The following is a 25,236-nucleotide window of genomic DNA, read 5'->3' as shown; positions in this document are numbered from 1 at the left end:
AGACAATTACGCAAAAAGCTATTGGAATTACATAATTCAAAGTGACAAAACCTGTTATACTATAGCTTTCCATTTGCTGGTTGAAAATACTCTAAAAACTAAAGTAGAAGATTAGATTTTGAAGCCCATTATGTACAGCTGTTTGTGTTCATAATCCTTCCTATTTCAAAACATTTTAGAATCTGTGCTTTACACATCCTAGTGTAGGCTATTTCAGTGATCCTTGTGTTTCACCATATACCAAATATACAGTGTCTGTCATACTGTCAAGTATTTGAAACAACCTTCCCATAAAGCAGGCTGCTTTATGGGATATCGGCATGCATGTTTGGGGTGATTTGACACCATTTCATCCCGAGGATCCAGCGCAGGACCCCCTGTTTGCATTTGCCCAAAACAAAACGAGGTCACTCCATGAAGTAGCTGCAACATGTGAGGACGTGTGTGTGTGTTTCCAGACTGTCCAACTGCTTAAGGGATCCCTGGCGGACCCAGACAGATACCGCTGTGCCAGCGCACCAGCCCACCCTGCGCTGCAATTGATCCCGTCTGGTTCAGCATCGTTGGCAGATAAGCACATTCTCACTGTCGCCGTGAAAACACGAGAGACAGCCTCCGTTTTTGTCTTTGTTCGCGGGGGTCTTTCGGATTATTTGCAAATAGGCTGGCGAGAATCCATTCGAAGATCCATCAATGAGGTTATATTAGAAGATTCTGTTCGCAGTCCCATCTCGTATTGACAGCCTGGAAAGCCAACGGGGGAAGGGGAAGCCAAGCTGTAATGAAGGATTCTGATTATCTGTCAGGATTTCATGTTGGTGGCCTGTCATCTACCAATTGAAGTGGTTGTCACGCTAGCTCTCATAGCACCGCGGCGTATCAACCAATCCAAATCGTCCAGTCTTCATGGCCTCGCGAGCCCATCCTGGACTGGGGGCGAAACACGGGCCCACATCACAGCATGGTGTTCTCATATGTAGGTCAGTCCATCCAAGTCAGGCTGTAAATCACCATGAAGCTAGCTACTGTGGCTACGTGGGGTCAGATGGCTGAGCGGTTGGGGAGTCGGGCTATTAATCAGAAGGTTGTTGGTTCGATTCCCGGCCGTGCCAAATGACATTGTGTCCTTGGGCAAGGCACTTCACCCTACTTGCCTCGGGGGGGGGGAATGTCCCTGTACTTACTGTAAGTCGCTCTGGATAAGAGCGTCTGCTAAATGACTGTACTAAATGAATATACGTCACTACGCTGTGCGTCGGACACATGGCTCTACTCAGCTGGGTTTCACGGTCTAAGTGTGTGGCTCGGTCGGCGATGTCAGGTCATCGGCTTTCCACGCTCATCCATACACACCATTTACGTTTGGGTCGATGGCAAGCTTTAACGGTTGCGTGATCCAGCCAGAGTGCATGTTCAGCGGGGTCAGAGGGTCAACTGGCGGTGCCTGGATTGCACAGGATTGCCTGCAGAGTCTGATAAAAAAAAAAAATGGACGTGCAGTTGTGTCGCATGTTTGTATTATACAGCACATGGCTTTAATCTTTACACATTTCTGTATCTGTCGGGTACAGTGGTCCTGCACACCATAACACACTGGCTGTGATGTCTATAATAAGATTTGAGGCATTGCTGGCATTTTATTCCTGCTGGGAACACACTGCTGTTGTTATCATTATTGTTCTACGAATTGGGAAGTGTGATACTTAAAACACTAAAGAGGTTGGTAAACGCTTCATTTAAACATCCATAGGGAGTACACACTAGCGAATGCCGAGCTTTTGTAATTTGTTTTTTAAAACATTGCTTTCATTGTTTTCCCTCGACATCAGCTTACTGTGGCTATCACAGTCACCCTGAACATACCCGATGAGGCTAAGTAGAGTGGGTTGCTGCCTCATTGTAGTAATTTGCTGAGAAGGCACGTTAGATTATTGAGCGATAATACCTGTTCTGTGAAGCTAATGCAATGGCACTCTGATGACATTCACTTGTTTTTGAGCTTCATTTTGCTAACATGTTGCTGGTATTTCCCCATTTCTAGTAGGGAAGGAAGACACATTCAATGTGGTTGTACACCAGCCATTGTACATCAGACATTGTAAGATTAAACGGAACATTTTAACTAATAGAAACATGCCTCTAGGGTAACAGGTCTATTATACAAATGCTGTGTCATCACTCATTCTTTATGTAGGGCCATTAGCCGCAGACAACATTTTACATGGGTTTAAACACGCCACATTAGATAAGCACTTATGATATGAGGGCAGGATGAGGTCAAACCAGGAGATGGACTCTCCCTTTCCACTCCCTGAAACTTTCCCTTTCAGTTCTGGTTACTTTATGTTCAGTCCTAGCATTTATGGGTTGAATTTTATAAGGGTCTTAACAGTAGTATGGTCATTTTCCTTCCGCATTTAATTTCCGCTCGTCCGTCAGTCTGTCGATTTTCCAACCTGTGGGAGTATTGAGAAGGATGAAAGGCCGACAGAAGGTGCTTCTACAAGCCTCCCCTCTCTGTACCCCCAGCAGTGCAGCGGCTGTCATGGCATATGCTGGTCTGTGCTGTTATTAATCAGCCCAGTTTGTCAGACATATGCCTTCATCTATCTCTGACTGGACGAGGAGGCAGATATAGAGACAGGCAGGCAGGCAGGTGGGCAGACATGCAGACAGACAGACAGACAGACAGACAGGCAGATGGATAGACGCATAGTGTGGGAACAGTATTCTCAGTGTTGATTATGTGAGAACAACAAACCCTGGGATATGACAGTATGTGTGTACGAGAACCAGAACACTGCGTTCCAGTGTTAATTATTTCAATATCCATTGGTACGGTGTGTGCATGATCCCATTTCACAAATATCTGTAGGCTACTTGTTCTAGCTGTGAACAGTTTTGACAGAATATCTATTATTAGATTTGTGTGTATCTAAACTTTTATGCCTGAACAGTTTTGAATGTATCTATGCTAGAATGTCTTAGATTGTATGAGACCACAGGCAGGCGTAATCGGTTTATCATATCTTGCCACACATCAATCTTCATTTCTTTTCAGCAAAATGACAGTCAACATATGGAAGGTGACACATCTAGTTTGGTTGTTTGCTTGAAGAGTTTAGGATACTGTATGTCTCTAAGGTAAGAGATACATATTGACACCACATGTTTTGTATCAAAACTTTATTTATCAAATGAAAAGAATGCACCATTGAAATAACATTTCTATAAAAAAGGAACATTGGACTGCTCTACAGTGCATTACAAAACCAGCAATTGTATACAACATTGTGGGTAGAAACAGCCAGATTTTCATATTTTTAAGGTATGCAACATCTTCCCTTTCACTCAAATAAACAAAATGTACACTTTAATATTGCAATTACTAATCTAGTTTGGTTAACAACTCTAAAATTGGACAATTTAAGGATCAATTCAAAGTTACATATACTCAGGACTCCTGTCCATTGTTCAACTGTCTGTCAATGTCATCTATGAAGGAAAGAGTGGGCCAGGGTCTTGACATACACATCAGTCTGTCTCCATTTTCAATGGTGCCTGCGCTATTTGTTTGAGTTCGACTGAGGCATGTCGTAGGATCTACACAGCTGATAGCATGGAATACTGACTGATATTGACATCACTTCTACTGTCAGTAAACAGTTGACACGCCTCCATTCTCTTGTGAACTATGTTTCCCTTTGTACCCTAACCCTTATGTTGATGGGAGAATTGAAAAAAAACAAAAAACTGAGTGGATTCTCTTTATGAGTACAGCAGTAAGACTGTTTTAGGAGCGTTTGATATTCCTTACGTCATCCTTCCCTCATTCGAAAACCTTTCTCTTCAAGTGTGCATCCGTCCTTTCTTCCACAGCCTAAAACGCCGAACCTAAAACGTAGAATGGGCCTATGCTAATCTACTCTATCCTTCTGTACGTTTGGAACACCATTTCCAGGAAAAAGTGTGCAGTAGAAGGAAAAAGGCAGTTAGGATGCAGTGTTCATCTCTTTACCAGCACTGTGCCCCAATGCCTGTTTGACACTAGTTGGGGGGGGGGTTCCACTTCCTTGACAACATGGCCGGCTACAGGACATTTACCTAGCTGAGGGTAGTGTACTTCATTTCAGAATGATTTACCTCAGATGCACACATGTCTGGCACTGCATGGACAATGCAAAAGTGACAATCCTACCGAGAAAGTCTGAGAGAGAAGTTTGCTGAAAGATTCGACTTCACTGATTCGACTTCACTTTGGAGCTTCGAGGTTGTTCGACAGTCGAGAAACGGTCTCTTTATAAACAACATAACCATAGCGTAATCCATATTGGGCAATTGTCCACATTGGAGGGCTCCCATCCTTGTAATGGCACACTGATAGTTCATTAGTAAAACCCAATATCCCATTATCTCAAACACTGTCTCATCAGCAAATTTGGCAGCCTCAAAGTCACCTTGAGTCACCTTGTGGGTTCAATGCTCCAATAGCCCACAGAAGAAAAAGCCCCTCGCCTTTTCTCACGACTGCCACAGAGCCATTCGTTCTCTGGTACTGAGTTGCATCGCCCAGAACTCAATCCAAGTGGCTTTCAAAAGGAGAGTTTTTGGACAAACTAGATGTGTGCTTAACATAGAGTCGCTAAACAAGCATAGGGGGGGTTCACCTCTCTCAGATGGTCTGTCACGAGGCAGTCCCCTGACATGACATCTGCCTTGGTTTGGCCCCCATTAGTTGGCCTCGCTTCAGGGACTCACCCCCTTACTGTTTCAGCTTTGGGAACCTCCCAGCCAGACCGCTGCACCATTGAGAGGGTGTGCACAGGCTTGCAATAACGCACTTAGTTCGGTTTGGAGGGAGATGAGTATTGTGGATGGTTGGTAAGGGCCTTCTCAAAGCAGGGGTTCAGACCAGCCTCACTTTTATTATCTCTTTAGTTTTCTCTGTCCAACTGTCACTAACAGAGACAATTAAAGACAGTAAATCCTATTTACCTGTATGAAGGTTTGTGTCGTTTCACAACATCTTATATTTGGAAATGGTGATGAAGAAAAGGTGGCAACCCTTTACGTTAAGGTTCTATTAAGCGACATGTAACTACATGGCGATGCCTATAGTAACAATGTTGTAGTTACAAAGGAACTGCTATGTAATGAGGGTTCATCATGTTTTTTTTGCGGTACAAGTAATGACACTAGTGAATATAAACCTTGATCTTGTTTTGGTGACACAATCTTCAACTGTACCTTACCACATCCCCTTATCCCTGACACTTACAGTAAGTATGCTATGTAGTTACTTGGTAATTAATGTAAAACCTTAACGTTAAATGTTGCCAAAAATCTTGTGTGTGACCTACAGTGTTTGCAGAGATGGGACACTGTTGAAGAGAGACCCAAAGGAGAGTGCATTATATGTAGAAACAGAATAGTCTGGACTTGACAGGGCCACAAGTATGTTTTTTCCCTAAACTTAACTCGATTTTCGAAATGATCACATTGTCATCATAAATAATGATCAGAGGAGGACAGTAAATAATATATTATTTTTTTTCCCTAAAAAGTACCCCGTAGGGATCACCCCCCCCCCCCCCCCCCCAACCAGTCAAAGTGTTAACAAGCAATTTATACTTCAATTGCTCGATGGTACTGTACAATAAAAAAAACAGCAATTCATCATGTCTTGCTGTAGAGATTCATTCCCCAGGTAAAAATACACGTACAGCATACCGGAAAATATAGAGCAACGTCTGCCCCTCTTCACAGAACATGAGAGCTCATTTGTACCCTGCATCTAGGGTGAGGCAAAAGAAACAAAAGCACGTTTTACATTTCAACACAAACCTCAAATAAAGTGACCAAAGCGAAAAAAGATACACAACTGAAAAAATATAGGCACATGAAACGTCTCTTAATTCTTTCCAACAAAAGAGCCGACAAACGGACAGAAACCGAAACAACGATGAGAAGAGAAAAAAAACGAAGAAGCCGATAGGAAAAAAAGTGTCACGAAAGCGCAGTTTTATGAGGAATCGGAATGATCTATGTGTTAACATGGGGGACGGGGGGACGGGGGGGACGGACAGACTGATCTTTGACTCTGAGGGCATGTGTAGGCATTAACAAACAAAAACAACATATTCATCTTTCTTAGTCATTTTCCTGGCGTTGTCTTGGAGCGTGCCTCTGAATTCCAATATTGGGAACAATTGAATAAATTCACTACATTATCCCCTGTTCTGGTCACCCCATCTCTTCTGAATAACAATGCACAGCCCTCTCCTGACAGCCCATGTTCAAAGGAAAACAGAGACCAGCTAATAGCAAATATCAGGGTTCAAGAGTCAAATAGCAGAATATCGATGCATCGTATGTCAGATAAATTATGTGTACATGCTTTCGTGTGTATGTCTTGCTTCGTTGGAAAGGCTTGAGGTTGTGTGCCGGGTCTTTAGTGATGCATAGCATACATGGCAGCATGTGTTAAAAAAAAACTGTTTTGACAAGACTGATGTAAAAATATACTATATGGAATATGCATTGATTTTTGAAATATAAAAATCTCCCCCTGCACACAAGAAAAAAAACAACCCTTGACTGCTTCGATTACGTTTCCTTAACAAAACCGAGGTACATGTTTTTCGTGAAATGACTGCGAGTGGAATCCTCTTCTTCATCCTCATTCTCACCATCACTTTCGTATTCAAACTATAAGAACAATAAATGGGGGCTTCGATGCACAGGTTCGATGCAGTGGTAGTGACCGCGCTGTGTTAAACGCCCGCGGTCTCGATGGGGGGGGGGGGGGGGGGTGGCGGTGAAACAAACAGATTGTCCAGAGGAGCGGAGTGATATCTTCCTTCCGAAGCCCTTCCCACTCCTACGTCACCAGATGCTCGTTGATTCACGGTGCGACTGAGGCCACGCGCTTTAACGGGAACAAAAGGGCGGTTACATGTGTGTGTATTTTTTTGTCGTCTTTTCCGGTTTTCGCAAGGTCCGTTTGGCAACACCGACACGTTGTGTCCTCTGGTGGGAGGAAGGCTGGCACACAGTCAGGGAGGCGGTTTGGCTGAGCAGCAACAAGAGACAATGGGCTACAACGAGGAGGAACAGTCACAGTTAGGCGCGACAGTTGACCCTAGCTTGCGTTGGGAGCAGAAAATGCGGCGGCTGTAGCCGTCGACTCATCGATAAGGGAGGTGGGTGTAAAAGAACAGGTTTGGCTACATCCCGTCACCAGGCAACTCGGGTCCAGGGAACCTTTGGCGGCCGAGGCAACGGTCCACACAGTAGGTCCGGTTGTCACACGCACGCGTCCTCAAAACCCCAATCGTCAAAAACAACGGGAAGTAAACCCCCCCAAAAGAAGCGAACCGCGGCCATGTCAACGGACATCGAAAAAAGGGACAGCTTAAAGGGAAGTCAATGCGTGGGGGAATATGAAAATATTTTTGTCGTCGTCTCGTGTCTCCTTTCAGGCGAGAGGTTTTGTGGTGTGTGTTCAGGGGGTGTGGCTGAAGGGTGGGAAGGCTCCATGAAGGTCCTGGCACCTTCACCACCCCCACCCGCTCCCTGTCTCCATGCCAGTCCCCTGAGGGAGTCCTGCTGTGCTGTGGTGATGGGTGGGTCTGTAGAGGCCTGCCAGCTGTTAAAAGGCAGAGCCGGTGATGGCATTGAGCTGTTTCATCAGTCCTTCCAGGCTAGCCATTTGTTCACTCAAGTCGTCCTGCTCGTAGACCTGAAGGAGAAAAAAACAGAATGCCCCCCCCCCCCTTTGAATCAACTGTGGGAAATAAAGGAGTTGACAAGCTGGGGCAACATCTAAGATACTGGCTGTTTGTTTCATTAAAAAGATCCACAACCTGCAAGGTTGCAAGGTTACATGTTTATGTATCATAACCTTCTATGTTACAGACAATTCAATGACTTGGTCTGTGCTTATATTAGCTTAACGCCTCAACAATATATAGTCCTAAAACAATTTAGGTACACCACTTTCATTGACTCTTTTAGTCCTTATGCCATCTGCCTGCAACATATTTCCATTGACTCTATAATCCATTGTTTCCAGTTCTTGGTAAAACCGGTGATATAACCTTCAGGCTTAAGTGCATCCATTCATATCTGACAGTTCGTCTGGTGTGGGTCAATGAAACCATTTTCCATTTCCATGTAAACAGTGTCAATCCTACACCCCTGTTATTGTGTTGGCATGCAGGTTATTGCTCCCTGACCATCTGCCATAGTCTGCATTAGATCACTTAGCAAACAACTTCTCTCTCCCCTCCCTCAGTTAAAACACAAACTGTGAAACAATCCAATAGTGTTTCCCATCACTTGGCTATACTGTACGTGTGATTGTTGGAATGTCCAGGTCCAATGTACTTGTGATGCACAGTGATTTATAGATCAGTCAGCAGTGCCTTTGTGAATGGCTGCATTCTGTCAGCCAATCCTGCCGCAGCAGTGAATACTAATGGGTTGGCACCAATAAGGAGCTGTTTCAATGAAACGCTAAGACATCAAAGTGGGAGTCATGAAAGAGTTTGCTCTGATATGCTTTATGAGGTTTCAAACGGACAAATTAAGCCTCCCACTGCAGGGCCAAAACCAGGCCAGTCACTCCAGTACCACCCCGACAGAACTTATGAACCAGCAGAAGCCATGGCATACACATCTATGGCACACTTTCCACTAACATGTCCTGGATTCTCCAAAAGAGCTTTTAATCGGGCTGCATTTTCCCCGTACACTCAATTAACACAACACTTTGGGTCTGGGAGCTCGAAAAAACAAAAACAAAAAAAGGGTGTAATATTTGACGTTTAAAATTAGGTTAAAAACGTTATTGTTTAGTCAATTCTACGACTGTTAAAGGTAAGTATGTTACTAGTTGGAGGCAACAGGGGACGGGTTGTTTCCATCCTTATTCTTTAAGTATAACTTATTTTAGAGTTCTCTTCCCCTGGAACAGATTTCATGTTCCAAATGAGGGGGGCTGTTGCTGTCTTGGTGTGTGGGGTAGCATCAAATTCCCCTTTTTTGCTCTGTTAAATTGCTGCACCAGTCCACACTTGACCGGTGGGGATCTCATTCTATTATGACTGTAACTGTTAGCTGCTCCTGGCATTCTCTAATCCCTGCTCTCCTCTCTCTGTCCCCCCCCACACACATCCCTTGTGGTGTGGGGGGTTTGAGTTGTCAGCACCTGCCTGGTCGTCGGTCAGCCAACGCTGGACCTGGTCGCGAGTCTCCCGGTCCTGTCCTACATCTATAAAGTTGAATAATGGATTTTGGTGTTTTAAAAACCCATCGACACTGTATGACTATGTTTAGTCTGTGTTCTGCTCCTCTCTCCCACCAACCGTCTCTGGAGGAGGGGATCCCTCTCTGAATTGCTCCTCCCAAGGTTTCTTCCATTTTTTTTTTTCTCCTGTTGAGAGTTTTTTGGGAGTTTTTCCTTGTCTTCCTTGAGGGTTTAGGTTGGTTGAGGGGCAGTTCTACGGGCATATGTGAAGCCCTCTGTGACATGCTTGCGTGTAAAAAGGGCTATACAAATACATTTGATTTTTTATTTATTTTTATTTCATAAGTGCTTGATCGATGCCAGCCTATTTATTTGGAGAGACTCCTTCGGACTATCTGGCTGATGAGAAAAGGCCAGATCAATTACAAAGATATGTGAGATGGATAGCAGACTGCTGACCTTTTCCCTCCTCCCATCCCTCCATCCCTCCATCTCTCCATCTCCTCTTGCGTTCTCTCATTACTCCCCCACGGCTCCCGCGAAGAGTTGCCGTGCGCAGTGCTTCCCTTTCCAACGCTGGAGCGCCGTCTAATGTCTCGTCGACCTTATTGTTATTGAGGCGTTAATGTTTAATGGTGTTTTGTCTGCGCCGCGCTATTGCCGTCCCCCTCGACTGCATTCGAAAGCTGTCGCGTTTTCACTAGCTAGCCTCCGATAGCATTCGATGCACTTCTCCAATCCGACAAGACTGACATGTCTCTCACAGGTTTAAGTAATGGTTTCTCTGATCATCTCAGATATTTTATATGAGGAATAGGAGATAGGGAAGACAGGCCAGAACAGAACAAATACCAAGTTTAATATGAATCAGGTCCAGAGTATGTATTTTGAGGTCCAGTTATCCGAAATGGCTGTGCTCTCTCACACCTGGTGAGCTGTCCAGCTAGCCCGTCTCAGTGTAAGTTGGTTCTGCCCTGCGTTTGATTCCTGACGTCTTTGGGGATGACAGCCGCTATAATTAGGGCCATAGTTAACCAACGTACTGCAAATGTAACACACGTGGAAGTGAGGGGATTCAAAGTCGCAATTAGATATGCAGGTGCTGAAAGGTCTACTGTCGACTTGTCTGCGGTGGGAAATTCATTATAACACATTTTAGGATCTTCCCAGCTGCTTAAGATGAAAGAACTGCAATTATGAACAATCGGTCTCTGTCCCTACAAAAAGGAACTTCCTTTTCATAATGGCTGAAAAAGGGTAAGTATAACTTCTCTAGCAACTTTGTGGAACTGGGAGACGTCAAACCCAGCCAACACCGGCCATGATTCCATTTACGAATACTCTAGCCGCACAAAGAAAGAGTAGAATATTGTAATCGACTTTGGTTACAATGACAGAATACTGTTCATACTGTAGCCAAGCATGTTCAATTTGCGTATGAGTGTGCGGTTCGTTCTTAAGTCGCGTGTCATGTGACTCACATTGGCGGCGTCCTCCGGCTGCTTTTGGCCCTCCTCTGCCAACTCTGGGGCTGTCGGCACGGAAACCGGGAGTAACGGTGAGCGGGCCTTGCCGGCCTGGCCGAGAGAGGCCGTCTTCACCTGGGGCTTGGGGAGACTGGCACCTGGGAACACAAGAACAACTCTTGAGTCCATGGACCCTGGAGTTATACAGCGGGAGAACCACATTGGACGTATAAACAGCAGGCGGGAAAGGTTCCCTTCTCTCTACGGTTGGTGCTTCGAGCCCCGACTCGAGTAAATGCGATGGGGAGGTTGGCGAGGAGGAAAGGAAGAAAGCGGGAGAAAGACAGAGAAGGGCAGAGAGGTTGCTTGATGGACAGCTGTGGCGGAAGAGAACCACATAGGCCGTGCCGTTGCCCATCCTATCTCCTTCCCCATCTTAATGAGCCACCTGAATGCCTTCAACTCTCGAACAGTGCGGCAAACAAACAGAGATTTCGGCAGGCAAACGTGCAGACGCGTAAATGGACGGATAACAAAGGTTACTCTGACTTTGAGCCGAAAGCTGTGCGGAACGTGTACTAGATACACACGTTCTGGATGGTTCTACGGCCTGGCAATGAATATCCGCGTGTGCGATAGCCACGTCGGCAACGTCGGAACCTCCGACACGTCTTCTGTGCTCCTGCATGCTTTTGGATAAGCTAATTGCGCTCTCAGCGCCCACGGTTTGCCCCGCTCTCCATGGACACTGGAGCACGGAGGGTGACCGAGCCTATCCACAGATGATTAGGCTTAATGAGATGCTGCTTTCGGATCTGAAAAGTGCCAAATCACTCACCCAGGGCTGCCTATGCCTGCCTGCCTGCCTGCATCTCATTCGGCCCCAACTCCACTTACAATCACTGCTATTGTCATTCCCCTACTGCAGGGAAAGGGGAGAGTAACAACAGAGGCCAGCTGGACAGGGATTACAGCAGATCTGTTCTAACTTCTGTGTGTCGCTGGGTTTGGTCTGCGAGCAGGTGGAGGAACAATGAATATCAATTGAGCAGCCATGGCTTCAAGCCTGCCACGGTCGTCCCTGCAGGGTATGCTGCTTTCCCCAGAAGCCCTGGCAGACTACAGCGCATATTCCTATACTTGACTTTGCCATGTTTATGAGAGGAAAGTTCTTGATTAAGCACGGATCTAACTCAAATCCCATTCATTTGTATTCAGCGGACATCAAAAACGTTCCCTCGGGGGAAGAAAATGCAAATTGATTCCACAGTATCCCTCTAAGGCTAATGTAGATTTGAATTCAGGACAGAATTAATCTGTGTAGGAAAACGCTGATTAAAGATTAAGGAAAAACAGACTTTGAATGGTAGGCTGATCTATTCAATATGGTCCTGTGACCAAGCTCTAAACACCATGTCCTCAACCACTCCCTTTTTCCAAAGGTATTTCTCGCACTTTCTGCCTCATACAGTTTGATAGTGACTGTTAGAGAGGGACATAATAGGCAGAGAGAGAGGGGATGACATGCAGGAAATGGCCAGGGCCGGGAAATCAAACCCGTGCCCCCTGGGGCAAGTCCTAAGCCTACCCAGAGAGCCACAGGGGTCCCCCTGGACTCTCACACATCCACTGTACTCAAAACTTTCCACACCACCACAGTTGCGTTATTGATTGACACACTGTCGCTCCAAGCCAGGCCTGCAGTGCCACTCATCCCATCCTCAGACAATCCCCATTAGAGCAGGCTCACTGCATGGAAACCCGTCTGTACAACCCTGAACAAAGCTCACTTGATTGGAGACGTTCCAAAGAGAGGTAAGAAACATTATTGTCTAGAGAAAGGACCTCTTCTGTCCAATCACAATTACGGGTGGAGTTGAAAATGGGTGCAGTTAAAAGTGGGTGGAGTTCTAAGTGTCTCACGATGATGATTATTTAGAAGTGGTCACGGAAGAGAAAACCTCCTGTATATGGGTTGAATTTTGGTTTAGAAAAAGAAAGCTGGGATATATACAGTATATCTCCTTTGGACATGAATGCAGCATATTGGACCGGCTGCATGAACTAAGTTCTAGTTAGTAGAAACAGGTCGGGTCAGATGGAGATATTTTGGGCTTGAGTCTTGCTCACTCTATAGACGGATAAAGAGTTTGGTACACTGAGCTGTCGTTCCATACGGTTCTGTACTCTACATCCTTTCCTGACCTCTCATCAATCCACGAGGCTCGTAGACTAAAAATGGTTTGTAGTATTTTTAAGTGTCTAAGTGTCTCCGCTTTAAACCCTTCTGTATAATCAATCAATGTCCATTCTTATCAACCAACTCTCCATTGCCGAAAGTTTAGTCTGACAGGTGCTATGATTTCACTCAAGCTTTCTCACCACAACACCTGAGAAAAAAATACTCAGGCCCTCAGGCTTGGCAGGGAGATGAAATTGGCGGCCTCTGGAAGGTAAACATTCTGTGGACACTCACAAATGGAAGGCTGATATGCCTCCTGGTCTGAGCTGCCTGTCTGCACCTCCAGGTCGACTGGAAACTCAATGGATTCCCTCAAAAGGAGGATATTCATCGATTCTACCGGCTAAAATGAATCAAGTGTGAAGTAAATATACTGTAAAACGATTGGAAATGCTCCCCTGTGCTATCTGGAGCCTCAAGGTTCGTTCTCTCTCTCTCTCCTCTCTCTCTCTCTCTCTCTCTCTCTCTCTCTCCTCTCTCTCTCTCTCTCTCTCTCTCTCTCTCTCTCTCTCTCTCTCTCTCTCTCTCTCTCTCTCTCTCTCTCTCTCTCTCTCTCTCTCTCTCTCTCTGTATCTTTCTCTCTATCTCTCTCTCTCTCTCTCTCTCTCTCTCTCTCTCTCTCTCTCTCTCTCTGTATCTCTCTCTCTATCTCTCTCTCACAGACACTGCTTGGCTTAATGAGCAAAGCGATTTCCTGAAGCGGCGAGTTTGACTTTGAGAGCGAGAGGTACTTTTGTTTGCAGTCATTTTGAGGACAGTCTTAGCCAGGTGATATCTGTACAATCAGTACACACTCAGCTCCGTTATGTTTCCTGGCTCGGGCAAATACCCGATTTCTGCGAGTTCCAGGAAACGCAGTTTCGGAGAAGTGCAGTGTCAGTAATGGCCATTGTTACCGTTCAGGGTATGTTCCCTACATTCTGCAACCTTTCGTTCTGAGGTCTGAGTAGCAGTCTGCGCGAGTCCGTTTCATGCCTGCATGTCATATGGACGTCTGTTTATCCTCCCAAAATACAATGTGGGCTTCCCTAATCTGTCCTCGTTCCAGTATATGAGGTCACCTGACATCCCTTCCCACCCAACATCCATCACTGCTGGAACAACAAAAGAAGAAAAAAATCGAGTTTATTGGCCAACGGATGGGCCATACAGCACAAAAAGGCTTAGGAGAAACCAATGAAATGATGTCTGGCATGGTACATGCGAGCCACAGCATCAGTAGCACTGGGAGCCTCCCTAATTGTCGTGGCTGAAACGGAGAGGATGGTGTTACAGACAGGTGTTGTCACCCTGGCTACGAGCAGCTCAGATGGTTGGGCAGAAGAGAGAGGCATCACTTCTCCAAAGGAGTGTGTGTGTGTGTGTGTGTGTCCCAGCCTGCCTCCAGTGTTGGAGGCGGGTTGGAGGACGGGAGGAAAAAAAACGACAAAATCAATGGTAATCTCAGCCACCTGAGCATACAAAGTTCATAATGGAGAACACATCCACACAGCCTCCCGCCTACACGCATGAGCACTCGGGCAAACGCACTCAAACACACACACACACACACACACAGTTCAGTGATGATCACGAGAGTACTCCACTCTCCCAGCTGCAGGCTGTCGGGGAAGAGTAAGAGAGGTGGACTCAGAACTGGATCACACCGGTTTCTCCCGCCTCTGGGTAATATTCTGCAGAGGCCTCGCGTTTGAAAAGAAATAACTGAGGATGACCGAGCTAGCAGATAGTAGTACACAAGCATAACTACTATTCGACATTGTCACTCGATAAAACAGAATTGTGTCAGATATTCAATGTAATACCTCTCTTTTTGGAGGGAAGGTGGATTAATAGAAGCACATACGAAATTCCCGATTTTTCCCAGCACAGTATCATCAAATATTGATACATAATCCGTTTCAGGAGGCACTACGACATTATGTTCACAATACACATTTAGATTCCCATTCATGGGCCCAACTGCAATATCTGTACTCTGACAGTACTGCAACCACACGCCTCCCACGCCTCCCTCCCCCTCCCTCCCTCCCGTCCCCGCAACTCACTTGACTGGGGCATCATGGAGGTGTAGACCTTGGGGTCGATGGTCCCCATGGGCGGGGGCAGGAGGGGGTTGGCGAAGCTGCGGAGCGGGTGCGTGGGCCGCACGCAGGCGGTGGGGATGGTGCGGCCGCTGGGGGCCTCCTCCGGGCCGGCGTGTTCCCCCGGCTGAGCCCCGCCGCCGCTGCTGGTGCTGGTGATCAGCGTCGGCTGTGGCTGCTGGGCCGCGGTCGCCGCTGCCTCGCTGCCCAGCGCTGGACGCACAAACACGGAGACACGAGGGGAGGTTTGTGTGAGCGGACGTTCAAGAAGGTCCTTTTTTTTTCCGCTACGCGCAAACACACAAAAGGCTGTGCGTCTGCGCGTAGTGCAAAGAGCCGCAATGAAAGACGACGGAATGAGCGAGCGAAGCAAACGAGAGGCCGAGAGACATCAGAGAGAGGGAGCGAGAGCGAGAGAGAAGGGTGAGGAAGAGATCAGAGGGAGAGAGGAACAAACAGAGAGAGGGTTGAGGGAGAGTTCAGAGAGGACGCGACGGAGGAGAGCATGTTTTTACACGAGACAGTATGCTCATCACTCCCACACAAACCTATAAGTTGTCTTGCCCTCTGACCTCTGAGCAAGTATTCCCAAGCTTCTTACGTGTGGTGAAGTACCATGTTCCATATGTACAGAACAGACACCTAGGCATTTACATAAACAAAGAGAAAACTAGAAGAAATGCAATAAAACATGTTCCACTAAATAGTAAGCCACCACAGGAAGGGAACGACTGTATCTTTCTGTTTGCAATTATACAAATGTCTAGTCGGCATGAAACCATTATAATATGAGCCACAGTATCCCTCTCTCTGTTGCTAGTTCATTTATCTTCTGGGAAATAGAAAGGTACTTTAGGGGAACTACTTTTGCAGTCATCTACAAACAATCCACATATTGGTGTCCTTCTTCCTTTTGTCTCCTCTCAACCAACAGTGCCCCCCCCCCCCCCCCCCCCCCCCCCTTGATGGCGAAGGGTAACCCAATTCCATCTTGGCTCGGACGAAGATTCTCCCTCTCTTCTTGAATTACACATATAGGTTGACGGGGAATTAGGCAATTACTTGGCCTTGCAACAGGCCCTCAATGTCATTTAGCCGACACAGCTGTTGTATTTTTAACGAAATGAGAGCGAGCGTGGCGGGTGTGAGGGGAGAGTGCTAATAGGGAGAGATTGTTTGTGGAGAGAGTCGGAGCGGAGCCTCGGACGACCAAAGCCTGGCACCGCCTGATGAGGAGAGAGACAGAGAGAGAGAGAGAGAGAGAGAGAGAGAGAGACAGAGAGAGACAGAGAGACAGAGAGAGAGAGAGACAGAGAGACAGAGAGATACAGAGAGACAGAGAGAGAGAGAGAGAGACAGAGAGAGAGAGAGAGAGAGAGAGAGAGAGAGAGAGAGAGAGAGAGAGAGAGAGAGAGAGAGAGAGAGAGAGAAACAGAGAAAGAGAGAGACAGAGACAGAGAGAAACAGAGAGAAAGAGAGAGAGAGAGAGAGACAGACAGAGAGAAACAGAGAGAGGGAGAGACAGAGAGAAACAGAGAGAGAGACAGAGAGACAGATGAGGAGAGAAAGAGAGAAAAAGAGAACCACGTTTGACTGAATGTAAAAAAAAAAAGGAAAAAAAAAGGAAAAGTGAGAGGCAGAGACAGACAGAGAGAGATGGGGAGGAGGGGAGAGAGGGTTGGGGTGGGGGGTGGATCGGGTTAGTCTTCTGAGTTGTACCTGCTGCGTAGCTGCGCTCCACAGTCAGGCTGGGAAAGGGCATGGGCCGCAGGGTGAACTTGTTGTGTGTGTACCCACAGGTGGGCGAGGGGAGGATGCCCGGGTACTGGCTGCTCTCCAACGTCGGAACAGGGATGGCACTGACCACAGCTACGGGAGAGATGATGGGCAAACAGAATGAGATAACACACTGGTGCGTTGAACCAAAAAACCTAGGGTTTAACACGAAGGAAACAAACCAGATGATATGGTGTTTAATCTAGCCGCGTTTGTTTATTTGATTAACGCCAACAGTAGTTCCTGTGTTGTTCAATGATAATCTTCCTACTTTCGAGAAGTACAATGAGATAAACCAGCTTGGATGTTTGGTTTCAAACCCTCGGTTAGTTAGACAGAAAGACAAGACAGACAGACAGGCACACAGACAGACGGAAAGATAAAAATAAAAATAAAAAACGGAGAAAAAACCTAAGCCTTGACCTTGAGACTGAAACCTCGGGGGCTTCTGAGGGGGAGGGGGGAGTTTGGCTGTTAAAATGCCCCAGGTACTCCACACACACACACAGATCCCTATCTCCGAAACTACCTCGGACCAGCAGAGAAGGAATTGCCGAGAGAGAGCATGTGCGTGTGTGCGTGGCTGTGGTGTGTGTGTGTGTGCGCGCGTGTTTCTTCCATCTATCACGGTGGAGTCGATGAGGTCAGTCTATACCTTGAAGCCTCAGAAGCACTTCTGTAATGTTCCGACTTGCTCTGTCTGTGTGACTTCCACAGCGGTTTACAACACGGCGGTTAACGCTTCACGCCCAACCCAAATGTTTGCTCGCTGGAAGAACATTCGGAACCACATCGCACCGACAGCCCAGTGCAAATGGGCCTGTTCTATCCCTGCCACTCTTAATGACTATAACGACAATATAACGATCTGTAATGCCGTACAGATCGTGCGTTCTCCTTCATATTTGATATTCAGTGAACAAAGAAAGCATCGGAGCATTTAATCGTCCACATGGCTGTACTTACATTTGGTCTTTTTAAAAATTTTTTTACAGATGCTGACGTTATCCAGAGCGACTTACAGTAAGTAAGTGGACCTGACCCATTTAAGTGCCAAGTAAGACCAAAGGAGGTCGTGGGGTTTGTCGCCGTATTAAACTTTGTGATGTGGAAGATGATCAATACAGATATTGATCATTCGATATCGATCATGCACATAAGGCCAAGGCCTGGTGCCTCGAACCCCGTGACCTAACCTAGACATCTACACGAGTGAAAATCCATGGATCTCATCTTGGCATGCCCAATGCTGCTTGAACTGCCGGCTTGGTATCCAATCATGCGACGGAACATGCAGAAATTGATTAAAGCGGCCCCTGTCGCAAGATTTTTTGCTCTGTCTAGCAAAAGGACTTGAATTTGGGCAAGGCAGCCGGATGCAGAGCCTAGCACTGGGCGGAACGCAGAAAGGGAGACAAACAGGATTCCGAAGGCGATGGTTTCAAAATCGCCTCAGTCCACCGTGAGTTGGACTGTTTTTGACAAGCTAAAGCCGCAAGCCTTCCGCCAATCCTCCTCTATCATCCATCTGACGCTGTGCTTCCATTTTGTACCCACAAACACTAGGCGAGGGCATACTCTGAGTGGATTATCAGATTAAAGGCCGGCGTGGTCATCACCTGCAGCAGTCAATGAGATTAGGGCGGGGATTCCACTTAGTGGCATTAGTGATATTAATGGCCCTCATTGTTGCGCGTCAATTTTATAATTACTCATTTAGGTGTGTGTTAACGCCGGCATCATCGTTATTAGATTGTGATTATCGCGGCTGTGTGAACGTGGGCATGCCTGCACGTGGGTACGCCCAAACGCTAAAGCTGGTCAAAGCTAACCAACCAAACGTGCACCTAATCAGTGCCTGATTACAACACGAGGCAGGGACCCAGAGCGAGACCGACGACTCGATATGAAAATAACATTCGATCCCAAACGTGCGTGCTAAACCTGGGGGAATAAACAGTCTACTCCTCTTCATCAGTCCCGGTGGCAAGCTAAAGGTGCCTGGTGCCTATACTTGGAGTGCGACAGACTAGCCTGGGGGGGGCCATGGGGGGGGTGTGTGCGTTAGACAGAGCAGACATAGCGGCGGAAAGGGTGTTTGATAGACAGGTTGTGTGACAGGGGGTATGATAGAGGAGCGCGAGAGGAGCAGAGGTCGTGATTGCTCTGGGCGTCTGGTGCAAAACCTTCTCTCCCCCCCCCCAAAAAAAAAACCACATCAGTCACCCAGATCATTAGACAACTGTGGTACTGTATGCAGGTTTAAGGATCCCTAGGTCTGGGAAACGAGGATGTTGCTTGGCGCGTGTGTGTGTGTGTGTGTGTGTGGGAAGGGGGTGAAGTGAAGGGCAAGAAGGTGACTGAGGGGGATGTGCCGTGCTAATGGGGACCCTGAGCTTGTGAGCACGCTCAGTTGCTCTCTCTCTCTCTCTGTCTCTCTCTCTCTCGCGCGCGCGCTGTCTCTCCCTCTCTCTCTCTCTCTTTGTGTCTCTCTCTCCCTTTCAGGTCTGCCACCCTGGGGAGGGCCTGAGATGTGAGAGTTCTTTTATGCGAGTACCGGGGAGAGGAACAGGGCCACAGATAAAGAGAGCGAGAGACGGCGAGAGAAACAGAGAGAGAGAGAGCGAGCGAGGGAAAGAGGTTGGTAATTACCCAATATGCTACTTGGATGTAAGGGCTAGCGAGAGAGGAAGGGAATCGAGGGAGTGGAGTAATACAATATTGTGAGGTCAGGGTGATGGGATGATGGGTGGACTACCTGCTCAAGGAACAAGGAAGAAAGAGGGTTCTGTGAAAGAGCAATGAAAGCGTGTCGGTAATAAGACCCGTATTGTGTGTGTGGGGAGGTTTACTTGTAGGAGATCCTCAGGCAGCATAACATCTAGGCATTTGATCAAATCTCCCAGCTCACCCAATACTTTTGCTCACGGCGCTGTGTGTGCGTGACTCTGTGTTTGTCTCGACGCGAGCTGCGAAACAATCCGCATCTCGGTGAAAAACAATCCCCGCATTTTAGCGAGCCGGATTTCTTTTCCACTTCCAGGTCCCCGTTTTTTTTTATCCGTCCATCCGTGAGCGTCGGGGCAGAGAGCGGGCGACGTGTCTGCTGTCGACGTGACACAGATGGATTCCTTCCGGTCCGCCGCGCGCACGACAGGCGGCCCCGTCAGGACCCCCCCCCCCCCCCCCGCACCTGCGTCAACCCTCCGGTTGGCACGGTGACGGGTGACAGCGTGCCGTGCGATCGCTAACCGGGCTACGCCGAGACCGATCCGCCACCCCGTCGGGTTCAAAGGCACCTGCCTCCGAACCTGCCCCCCTCCCCCAACCCCCCCACTCCTCGCACGTCACTCCCCCTACGCCCAGCCCCTTCCTCCCTTAACCCCCGACACCTGTCTCTATTTTTCCCGACTTAACCCGGAGCCGGCACGGCGGAGGTGGAGACACCCGCACCTGGCTTCTCAAAAACACCCCCCCCCCTCCCCCCCCCTTCTCCTTGCGGATACGGGACGTCGACTCACGCGTGTTGCCGGGCTGGGACTCCATGGGGATCATCATCTTGGTGCGAGTGGCCCTCCGGGCAGCCAGGGAGCGCTCCAGGGTCGATATGCCGCTCGAGGCTTCGTCTCCGTCAGCTGCCGGGGACGAAAGGAGCGTTAGGACCGCGCGCCCCGGAGAGAGAGAGGGGAGACGGAGAACCTTTCACGGCCCCCCGCAGAGCCCCTTTCTCTACGTCTGTATTCGGCTCACGCCGAGCGGCTGAGCGGACTGTTTGGCAGCAAATGCACAGCTGCTAGCTCTGGAGTAGAAATCAATAAGCAGATCAAGGTCTCTATATCGCTACATAGTTTGATTTTTTTGGTTTGTTGCATAAATAACATCAAGGAAGAACACTTCCGGCGCTGTGTCCGTAGGAGCCTTTAGGTTCAGGCGTTTTTCCGATGTTGAAAGTAATTCACCACCACATCATTTTCGATGATGCATTTCATCAAGGTTTTCCGGCCCGAGGTAAAGATCGAATGCGTTCTAAGCAGAGTATCCTCATCACCAATGACCAGCTCGGCCAGCTGTCACTAACAGGAAGTGCTTACCCGAATGGCTGCTTTTACTGCCCATCTGGCTCTCTGATTGGCTGTGGCTGACTTGAGTGATCTCCTGACAGCTCTGCATGGGCGAATCGCGGACAGACGGGGCGGCGCTGGAGGGCTTCTCGATGTTCTTGAGCTCCATCTCCTCGTGGTGGATCCACAGGTCCGGCGGACGCAGGTCCTTCTGGCTTCCCTTACGCTTACCCGCGCTGTGCGACGCTCGCTTCCTGTAAAGGGGGAAAGGGGGGAGGGGGGGGAGGGAGAGAACGAGGAGGAAGTAAAGAGAGGGAGGGGAGATAAAGAGAATAGTTGTGAAGTGCACCGCGAGACTTTGGCAGGGAGTTTCAGATTTGCTTGACAATATCTTTTAGCGTGGTAAGCTCTCTCGTTCTCTCCCCTACCTTGGTGTGAACACAATCAGACGGAGTGTGCGGACCCCCCGCCCCCCTGCCCCCATGCCCCCGCCCTCGGCCTCCCTCGAAACGGGCGGAATCTCCTTCCGGGACGCAATTCGCAGCCCCTTAATTACACTCCCTTAATTCTAAAGCCCGAATATAATCGAGTCTCGGCGAAGCAACGGTACTTCACCCTCCCTTCCGTCTCATTAGCAGCGCATCCGCGTGCAGGTGGGGCGAGTGGGCTCATCCAGGCATGGCGACGTGCCTCTGTGTTGTGTTGACAGAGAAGTGGAGCGCTGCTCACTTGTTCCACGCGGGCCACGATGAAAAGTGTGAGTCAGGACCCCCTCCCCACCCGTGTTCTAATGCTGTCAGAAGGGGTCAAGGCTCCCAAAGCCCCCCCCCACACACACACACACCCCGGCTCCACCACCCCCTGCTGGGACGTCCGTTCGGATGGACGTCAAAGGGTCCCATCCACGCGCGCGCACTCACACAGGTACAGGATTGCAAAACGGGATACGCGCGCAAACATGAAAGTGCATCCGGGATTTTTCCCGGATGCACTTTCGGCCACGGTGAAGAGTGTACGGTGAACGGTCGACAGCGCTGCCACTCTGTGACTGAACAATGGGGCCTGTGTTTCTCCGGAAGGTCCCACGCAAGACGACCAACAGAGAGAGGAACAAGACAAGAGAGAAAATCTCGCCCGAGACAACATCGAGACAAGAATCGCCAGGTGTGAATACCAAACTGAATGTTTTGCTACTCCGACAGGTGTTCAGAGCACGCGGTCCTGGAGTGCAGCCTTGAGAGAACACTTTGCTAATCTGCGCCCTCCTTTAGCTGAGAACATGAGCTTTCCTTAAGGGCGACCGGAAAGTCGGCGAGTTCTAACGGTAGTTCTGACAGGACAGGGGTGTATCGAGCCCTCCGAGGTCCCCACGGTGCTATGGAGAATGTGAAAGCCCCATGCACACACACACACACACACACACCGACACGCACACACGACACACAGAGGACCGAAAGACAAGAGAGGGGGGGAGGGAAAAAGAGGAGGGGGGGGGGGGAGGAGAAGACGAGAACTCACTTCCTCTGTTGGGCCGAGGAGCGCCGCGTGCAGATCAGCGCCACGATGACGACCACTACCACGGTAACTGCTCCCACGGACACCACGATGATCACCAGCAGGTTGCTGTTCTTCTGGGGAGTGACACTCCCGTGAGGTGGCCTCATCTGCCCGATCGGTGGGTCTGAAAAACAAACAGGAAAGGCGACAGGTTAGTGCGGTTAACGTCCGCAGAGCGAGCGAGACGGCACTCTCGAGGCACAACAGTCGGCACAGCCGGCAAATGAACATGGCTAACCTTCCATTAGCGCATACAGTGTATTGAAAAGACGTTCGGCCAAAGCTGAAGAATCAAAGGCTTTCATATTTGATGTAAGTAGAGATTCCACTTTTAATGAGCTACGGCTCAAAAAGTACAGCTGTCCTCAGAGGAACGCTAAGTGAATCACTGTTCGAGTGGGCCGACTGTCCATCTACTGTAACAACACACCAGAGATGCTGGGCATATTTCTTGTCCGCATCGGAGCTCGATACATTCTCGCCTAGCATTAAAGAGTTTGCTTCCAACTCAGGGAGTCGTTAATGGTCCCAAAAGCAGCGTGCGATCAAGGATAAATGTAATGGTGTACAACTACACGGTACTCCACGCCAAAACCGTTTCCAGTCACTCAGGACGAACCCCCCCCAAAAAAACAACCTCGAGAGGAATGGAGAGCAAGTACATTGTGGATGCTCGTGCGAGACCGGGCTGGAAGGCAGAACGGTGGTGACATGGTGGAGGGATGTCCCACCAGTAGAGCTGGACAGTAGCTGCGGAATCAAATGAAATGCCGGAACCTTCCTAGAGAGGTGATTTGACCCCACCTTAATCCACCAAAGCACTTAGTCTCCGCTCTTAAAATGCAGTAGGCCTCCCCTTTGATTGGGGAATACAAGATCCACGGGGTCGGCGAAATCAATTCATACACCTTTGTAATACCGATGGATGCCTTTGAAACCCTCTATCTTTTCTCATTGCATCACTAGGGTTCTTCAGTGTGGGTTATCTCCACTCGGAGCAAATAAGAGCCATTAAAACATTCAAGAGACGGTTCTGCCAATCACTCGGCGCCAGGTGTTGATTCTAGTACTTTCCACAACCTCTGAAATTCCCACTACCCCCCCCCCCCCCCCAAGCTGACCCAAGAGCGCGGACCTATTCAGACCACGGAGCGGTTACCGTCGTCAGGAAGAGACAGGCGCTCTCCGAAGTAATGAGTTGATTTATAGCACTGCCTACGGTGCGCCAGAGAAAGGCCTGAGGAAAATACCAAGCGCTCCGACGCTAATTGAAAGGATGAAATAGGCTGAGAGAGACAGTGGGGGTGCGAAGGCTGCACGCCGCCGCGCTCTGGGCGGGTCCATCTCCGGCCCTTCTATCCCTCGCCATCCCTGCCCGCTTCCATTTCATCCTGGCTCGGGGTAAACGTGAACTTTTCGAGGTAGCCCGCCCACTCTCCTGGGTCATAAAAGGAGCTCGCTTTCCCGGGGAGAGAGTGCACGCAACGTCGCAGACCCGCCTGCTCGTGTCTGCCGCCTCTCAATGCCTGGCTCTCTCGCCGTTGTTGTGGTGTGGTATGTCGCCTGTCTCTTTTGCTCGCGGTTCATATTTACTGTAGGCGGGTGAGTCCGGGGAGAGGTTTAAGTGTGAAGGATGGATTTTTTTCTCCCGGCCTCTCAGCCGTCTACACCAAGGTCACCCTAATGAATGATGGAGAGTGCCATCTATTCAAACGGCCCTCGCGCTTTCACCGTGGTGGTGGTGGCGGCGAAATGACGGATATACTGACACCTTTGGCTCCTACTCGACTCCATTACCTAGTCTTTACCGACGGCACCTCCTGAGAACCCGTCCGAGAACCCCCCAGCCCCCCCCCCCCAGCCCCCCCAACACCTCCTCTTCTCTCTTACCCGGGGAATGTGATACAGAGCACTAGCTAATGCAGAAACAATAACAACCTTGTTGTGACAATCACAGTTCCAGACAATAGTAACATATGATTCACTGCCAAGGCCCCGATGGGCCTTTCCAATACCACATGATGAGGTAAGCCTATGTTATTTTGGTTCCTGGACAGACAGCGACAATGGCGCAACCATTTCCAGGAGGAATAAGCTGTTGTTCTGATGATGGTTTGCGGGACAAATGCCCACAATACGGCATTCATTCATATTTAGTGTAGATGAAGAAGGACAGCGATGTGAATTCTGGATGGTCGGCTGTTTCTGATTGTTCGTTACAGTAGGTTATATGTTTATATATCTATACTATTATTATACCAATATTACTATACATGAATCAAATTTCATGTATAAAAACATACAGTGACAGAAGAGGCACTTTGTGTCACAGCTTTGCTCCACTCTTGCACCGCAAAAGGCATACGAAAGGCTAACGTCAAGAGCAAAGCGCTAAAGTAAACGCTAATGGCCGGGTTTCCCAGATTCGTTAAGAAGCTCTTAACGCTAAGAGCTTCTTAAGAGCGTTCTAAGAACGCTCTAGAACGCTCTTAGAACGCTCCTAAGAAGCTCTTAGCGTTAAGAGCTTCCTAACGAATCTGGGAAACCCGGCCAATGTCAGTGAGACTGCGTAGCAGGTGGGTGGTCACAAAACAGGATTCCTTTGAAACTCCATTGACGTGTGGTGCCATGCGAAACATATCAAGAAATTCAAGAGTTTAGAGACCACGCCAACAACAGCATGATAAAGGATGTTTACTAGTATGTCAAATAAAAGAATCAACATACACAGTACATAATGAAAGGATTATGAATGAGCGAATGAGCGAATGAGTGAATGATTCATCCAGGCAGCCGACTC

At 48.4% G+C, this 25,236-nt stretch overlaps 1 protein-coding gene across 1 annotated transcript in view; it reads right to left on the bottom strand.

The window, feature by feature from the left end:
- Window positions 1-6,832: 6,832 nt before the first annotated feature.
- dcc (DCC netrin 1 receptor) overlaps window positions 6,833-25,236 on the bottom strand; it is a 132,568-nt gene continuing 114,164 nt past the window's right edge. Inside the window, exons 22-28 of the mRNA XM_062484829.1 lie at window positions 22,398-22,560; window positions 20,910-21,133; window positions 20,340-20,453; window positions 16,762-16,911; window positions 15,007-15,255; window positions 10,732-10,874; window positions 6,833-7,741 (exon numbers count right to left, since the gene is read on the bottom strand). Of these exons, the coding sequence (XP_062340813.1) occupies window positions 7,652-7,741; window positions 10,732-10,874; window positions 15,007-15,255; window positions 16,762-16,911; window positions 20,340-20,453; window positions 20,910-21,133; window positions 22,398-22,560 (1,133 nt within the window). The 3' untranslated portion in view covers window positions 6,833-7,651. The remainder of the gene's footprint in view (window positions 7,742-10,731; window positions 10,875-15,006; window positions 15,256-16,761; window positions 16,912-20,339; window positions 20,454-20,909; window positions 21,134-22,397; window positions 22,561-25,236) is intronic.

Source organism: Osmerus eperlanus, chromosome 18, assembly GCF_963692335.1.
Source record: "Osmerus eperlanus chromosome 18, fOsmEpe2.1, whole genome shotgun sequence".
Lineage (NCBI taxonomy): Eukaryota > Metazoa > Chordata > Actinopteri > Osmeriformes > Osmeridae > Osmerus > Osmerus eperlanus.
This window is presented reverse-complemented; position numbering and strand designations above follow the sequence as displayed.